This window comes from Syngnathus scovelli, chromosome 3, assembly GCF_024217435.2.
Source record: "Syngnathus scovelli strain Florida chromosome 3, RoL_Ssco_1.2, whole genome shotgun sequence".
Lineage (NCBI taxonomy): Eukaryota > Metazoa > Chordata > Actinopteri > Syngnathiformes > Syngnathidae > Syngnathus > Syngnathus scovelli.
The window spans coordinates 2,721,475-2,727,474 of record NC_090849.1 but is presented as its reverse complement, the minus strand read 5'-3'; the positions used below and the strand labels follow the sequence as shown (position 1 = coordinate 2,727,474).

The 6,000-nt window shown below is 46.6% G+C and overlaps 1 protein-coding gene across 9 annotated transcripts in view; it reads right to left on the bottom strand.

Annotated features, from left to right (window-relative positions):
- Positions 1-637: 637 nt before the first annotated feature.
- The window catches only part of ptar1 (protein prenyltransferase alpha subunit repeat containing 1), a 135,107-nt gene continuing 129,744 nt past the window's right edge, over positions 638-6,000 (bottom strand). For 8 of the 9 annotated variants that reach the window (XM_068650277.1, XM_068650276.1, XM_068650272.1 and 5 more), the window contains one exon: positions 638-1,360. In XM_068650277.1, coding sequence (XP_068506378.1) covers positions 1,009-1,360 — 352 coding nt within the window. In that variant the 3' untranslated portion in view covers positions 638-1,008. The remainder of the gene's footprint in view (positions 1,361-6,000) is intronic. The other variant, XM_068650281.1, reaches the window with a different exon arrangement.

Genomic DNA, 6,000 nt, shown 5'->3' with positions numbered 1-6,000 from the left:
TGTGTATATATATATATATGTATATATATATGTATATATATATATATATACATATATATAAATACATATACATATATATAAATATATACATATATACACACACACACACACACATATATATATAAAAAAACATTTTTTCAACGGATTTACACGATTCACGAAAATACTTTCGACGGAAGAAAACACGGAAAATTCTCATCGCTGTAATTTAGAGAAACAAGACTGGCTAAAAGCTCTCGTGTCACCTCTCCTTTATTTGTGCTTGCCATCTAGTGGAGTTGGCGACAATATGCTGTGTCATCATGTCCTTGCACATCTCCCTGATGCATATAAATCTGCGAGGAGGGGGCGGGGTGGTGTTTGAGGATCGAGTTCATCATGTAATTTTGAACATTCTCATTAAAAAAATTCAAAATCATAAGTGATACACTCAACAGATTAGCTATGATGGGGAGGGGTCGACTGGGGTATATGGGCAAAAAGTCTGTTTTTTTTAATATGGAAAAATGGGATGTTGCAATGGGCAATATAGGGAATACCCTATATTCAACCACCTTCCACCTCGTGGCCGTGGGGCTGAGCAAGGAAATCCCGAACACTTCTTCAATAACAGATACAGGAACTCCACAGTCACAACTTGGAATCAAATGTTTATATGGTCATAAGTTAAATGGCAAAGTGAATGTAGCAAAATGTCATAGTTAGATGTTAATAAACATTTCTTTCATATGATACATTAATAGAAATAAAAACAATATAGGGAAAAAGAAAGGGTAAGACACTGAAATGGACAAAACAAGAGACACTGGGGGATGCTTAAAATTTAAATAATATGGAATGGAGGAACAAACAACTACACTCGTTCTATTTTATAATTGTGAAAAGAGAGAAAATAAACAAAAATTTGACGGAATCTTTGTTCCACTATGCTTGGTTCTTAAAAGCAGCACTGCCACAAGTCAACTTCAATGGTACTATTTAAAAGAATGTGTCTACCAATTATTTTATTCAAAGCGCCTTATTGATTACAGAGTCTAGCCACTTTTTGTATGCCAGGCCAAAGTGTCTTTGCTCAGGGTTACATTGTCTGTCTAGAATAGCACTCAGAAATGTGCATTCTGAGGACAAGCTGGGGAGGTTTGACTCATAGCCACCCCTCTTAAGACGCTTGTTACAAGGATCAGGCAAGAATATGCCATCTACCTCTATTGCACCAGCTCCCCGATCGCCACACCCTTGGGCACCTGGCTTCAGTTGGGCTGCATCACCAATGTTATGAAGGACAGTGCCTCCATTAGAGTTGAAGTAGATAAGCTGGTGTTCCCACCTCCACTGGTGCCACAAATAGAAGACATGACGTCTGGAGTACAGGAATATATACATATTTAGTATCAAGTAGGTTTAATAAATCATGCACATTTAATATCCTTACAGTAACAAAAGACTGATTTCAGCTATGTTTCAACTGGGCTGTTAAAGCATGCTTGAAAATGACAACATATTATACAGGGCTTGACAAACATCTGCCAATCTGCCAAATGCGGATGAATTTCAGATGTGGTTTGTGACACCATAATTCTAACGAGCCACTTTGGTCTTTGATCCAGAATCCGTATGGATTACTGCTCACGCACAATTTGGCATGCAGGTAGTCAGCAGATCGATTGGTGGAAAAAAAAGTGGGTTTACGTTAAAGCAGCAGATCCGGGGCGGATATACATTGGCTCCACCAATCAAATTCCGCAAGCATCCTGAACTCAGTCACCTCCGCAGAGTAACAATGTGTGCTGCGTGCTGGCTGTCTGTGATCTACTGTCTGCAGTGAGAGTGCACAAAAGACCATAAAGGCATGTATTATTTAAGGAAATATGTGAGTGTGCCTTTAAAGGATAGTATTCTTATTTCATTAATTTTAGCAGTAAAAGGTTAATATATGAATGTTAGTTTTATTGTACATTTAATTTGCCGTCTGCTGTAAACTGAAGATGACTTCATACATGCTGAGGGCTCAGGTAACAACTAATCTCGGTGTGGGTGCAAGAATTGATTGGCATGCAAATTTGTACCGGGGTGTTCTCATACAAATACAAACCAGATTCGATTGAAGTTGGGAAATTGTGTAAAATGTAAATAGAACCAAAATACAACAATTTGAAAATCCATCTCAACCCATATTCAATTGAATACACTACAAAGACAACATATTTAATGTTCAAACTGTTATACTTTATTGTTTTATGCCAAATAATAATTAACTTAGAATTTCATGGCTGCAACATGTCCAGTAAAAGTTGGGAAAGGTGGCAAAGAATACTGAAAAAGCTGAGGAAAGCTCATCAAAAACCTATTTGGAACATCCCATTTGTGATCAGGCTGATTGGGAACAGGTGGGCACCATGATTGGGTATAAAAGGAGCCTCCCCACCATGCTCAGTCATTCACAAGCAAGGATTGGGCGAGGTACACCATTTTGTCCACAACAGCGTGAGAAAATAGTTGAACAGTTTAAGAAAAAACATTTCTCAAAGCAAAATTGCAAGGGATTTAGGGATTTCAACATCTACGGTCCATAATATCATCAAAAGGTTCAGATAACCTTTTACCTGCCGAGGGAATTTACCGCAATTCTGCTAGTCGCGGTATACATCCCGCCTTCCAACATCGAAGGCGACAGGATCGCGGCGCTTGGTGAACTGTACCAGGCTGTCAGTGAACAGCAGACAGCGCACCCTGACGGTTTCACCATCTTCGCTGGAGACTTCAATCATGCCAACCTGAAGTCTGTTTTCCCGAGGGTTCACCAGCATGTTGCTTTTCCGACACGTGGAGACAGCTTCCTGGACCTAGTCTACTCTGCGCAAAAGGGAGCTTTCAAAAGCACCCCCCTCCCCCATCTTGGGCTTTCTGACCATCTCACCGTTTTGCTTTTGCCCGCATACAGACAATTGGTAAAGGCATCCAGGCCGGTTCGGAGGCAGGTTCGGGTGTGGCCTGAGGGTGCCTCCGATGCACTTCGTGACTGCTTCGACACTACTGACTGGGACTTGTTTAAGCAGGCAGCCACCTACAACAATCGGACGGACATAGAGGAGTATATTGACTCTGTTTCCTCTTAGATCACGAAGTGCATCGATGATGTGACTTGCTCAAAATCCGTCGTCACTCGCGCGAACTGGAAGCCGTGGCTGACAGGGGCTGTCCTCAGACTGCTGAGGGCCAGGGACAAGGCTTTCAGAGCGGGGGATGAGGCTGGCTTGAGGACAGCGAGGGCCAACCTGTCCCGAGGCATCAAAGAAGCGAAGAAGGCGTTCTCGTGCAAGGTCTCCACCCACTTCAAGGACAGCAAGGACGCACGTAGCCTTTGGAAGGGCATTCAGACCATCACGGAATACAAGCCCGCGCCGAGGAGCTGTGAGGGCGACGTATGTCTGCTGAACGATCTAAACCGCTTCTTTGCTCGCTTCGACGCCCAGAACAGCACTTGCCCGCTGAAGACCACTCCCCCCCCACACGAGCAGCCCCTGCGCCTCTCTGCCGACGGTGTGAGGAGGGCGCCTGCCGCTATTGACACCCGTAAGGCGGCGGGCCCTGACAACATCCCGGGTCGAGCGCTGAAGGAATGCGCTGGTGAGCTGTCGGGTGTCTTCACGGACATCTTTAACGTTTCCCTGCAGCAGGCCATCGTCCCCTCGTGTTTCAAGGCTGCCACCATCGTTCCTGTGCCGAAGAAACCTGCACCGTCCTGCTTCAATGACTACCGCCCCGTGGCACTGACGCCCATCATCATGAAGTGCTTTGAGCGGCTTGTCATGGAGCACATCAAATCCGTTCTCCCCCCCCCCCCCCCCCCCCCACCATTGACCCTTTCCAGTTTGCGTACCGTGCCAAGCGGTCCTCTGAGGATGCCATCTGCTCTGCCCTCCACTCAGCCCTCACCCACCTGGAGAGAAAGGACTCATATGTGAGGTTGCTGTTTGTGGACTTCAGCTCTGCCTTCAACACCATTGTGCCGCAGCGACTCATCTGCAAACTCGACAAGCTGGGCCTCAGTACCTCCCTCTGCAACTGGCTACTGGACTTCCTCTGTCAGAGGCCTCAGGTGGTGCGGGTTGGCGACAAAATCTCCGCCAGCATCACGCTGAGCACGGGGGCCCCCCAGGGCTGCGTGCTCAGTCCATTGCTCTTCACCCTGCTGACGCATGACTGCACTGCGACCTACAGCGACAACCGCATAGAGAAGTTTGCTGACGACACGACTCTGGTGGGTCTCATCACGAAGGGCGACAAGACTCGGTACAGGTCGGAACTTGACCTTCTGACCACATGGTGCAGGGACAACAACCTCCTGCTGAACGTCGACAAGACCAAGGAGATCGTTGTTGACTTCCGGAAGGGTCACACAAAACACCTGCCGCTGCTCATCGACGGTGCTGTGGTGGAGAGGGTGAGCTGCACCAAGTTCCTGGGGGTGCACATCAGTGAGGACCTCTCCTGGTCCGCGAACACCTCGTCACTGGGAAAGAAAGCTCAGCTCCGCCTGTACTTCCTGCGGAAGCTCAGGCGTGCATGTGCTCCTCAGGCAGTCCTGTCTACATTCTACCGTGGCACCATTGAGAGCGTCTTCACCAGTTGCATCGCTGTCTGGGGTGGTAACTGCACTGAACAGAACTTGAAGGCCCTGCAGCGCATAGTGAATACGGCTGGTAAGATTATTGGTGCTTCGCTCCCCTCCCTGAAGGACATTTACACCTCCCATCTCGCCCGCAAGGCAACCTCGATTGCGAGAGATGTGAGTCACCCGGCTCACTCTTTGTTTGACCTTCTGCCCTCTGGGAAGAGGTACAGGAGCCTGCGCTCCCGCACCACCAGACTCGCCAACAGCTTCTTTCTCCAGGCTGTTAGGACCCTGAACTCGCTACCCCCTTCTACGTAGCGTGCGGCACTGTTGCGCTATTTTCTGGTATGTCTGCTGTACGCTCGCTCACTTGCTCCTTTTTTTTTGGTCCTCTTATTTATTTATTTGCTGTGTTATTTATTCATTATTTATTCAGCACGCTGTTATACTTGTTTGTCTGTTGTGGGCCATGTCTTGTCACCGTGGGATAGGGGGGAACGAAATTTCGGTTTCTTTGTGTGTCTTTGGCATGTGGAGAAATTGACAATAAAGCTGACTTTGACTTTGAGAATCTGGTGAAATCACTGCACGTAAGAGCCACGGCCGGAAACCAAGAATGAATCGTGACCTTCGATCCCTCAGACGGCACTGCCTCAAAAACCGACGTGTGCCAAGGATATCACCAAATGGGCTCAGGAAAACTTCAGAAAACCACTGTCAGTAAGTACAATTCGTCACTACATCAGTAAGTGCGGGTTAAAACTCTACCATGCAAAGCAAAAGCCGTTTATGAACAACATCTAGAAACATCCAAGCCCAGGGTTCTTTGGGCCCGAACTCATGTAAAATGGACTGATGCACAATGGAAAAGTGTTTTGTGGTCTGATGAGTCCACTTTTCAAATTGTTTTTGGAAACACTGGACATCGTGTCCTCCTAACGAAAGAGGAAGCAGACCATCCGGACTGTTATCAATGCAAAGTTCAAAAGCCAGCATCTGTGATGGTATGGGGGTGCATTAGTTCCCATGGCACGGGTGACTTACATTTCTGTGAAGGCAACATAAATGTTGAAAAGTACATACAGATTTTGGAGCAACATATGCTGCCATCCAAGCAACGTCTTTTTCATGGACGCCGCTGCTTATTTTAGCAAGATAATGCCAAGCCACATTCTGCACGTGTTACAACAGTGTAGCTTCGAAGTAAGAGAGTCCAGGTTCTCCCCTGACCCGCTTGCAGTGCAGACCTGTCTCCCATTGAAAATGTGTGGCACATTATGAAGCGTAAAATACGACAGGGAAGACCCTGGACTGCTGAACAACTGAAGAGGTTCATCAAGCAAGAATGGGAAATAATTCCACATGAGAAGCTAAGAGAATTAGTC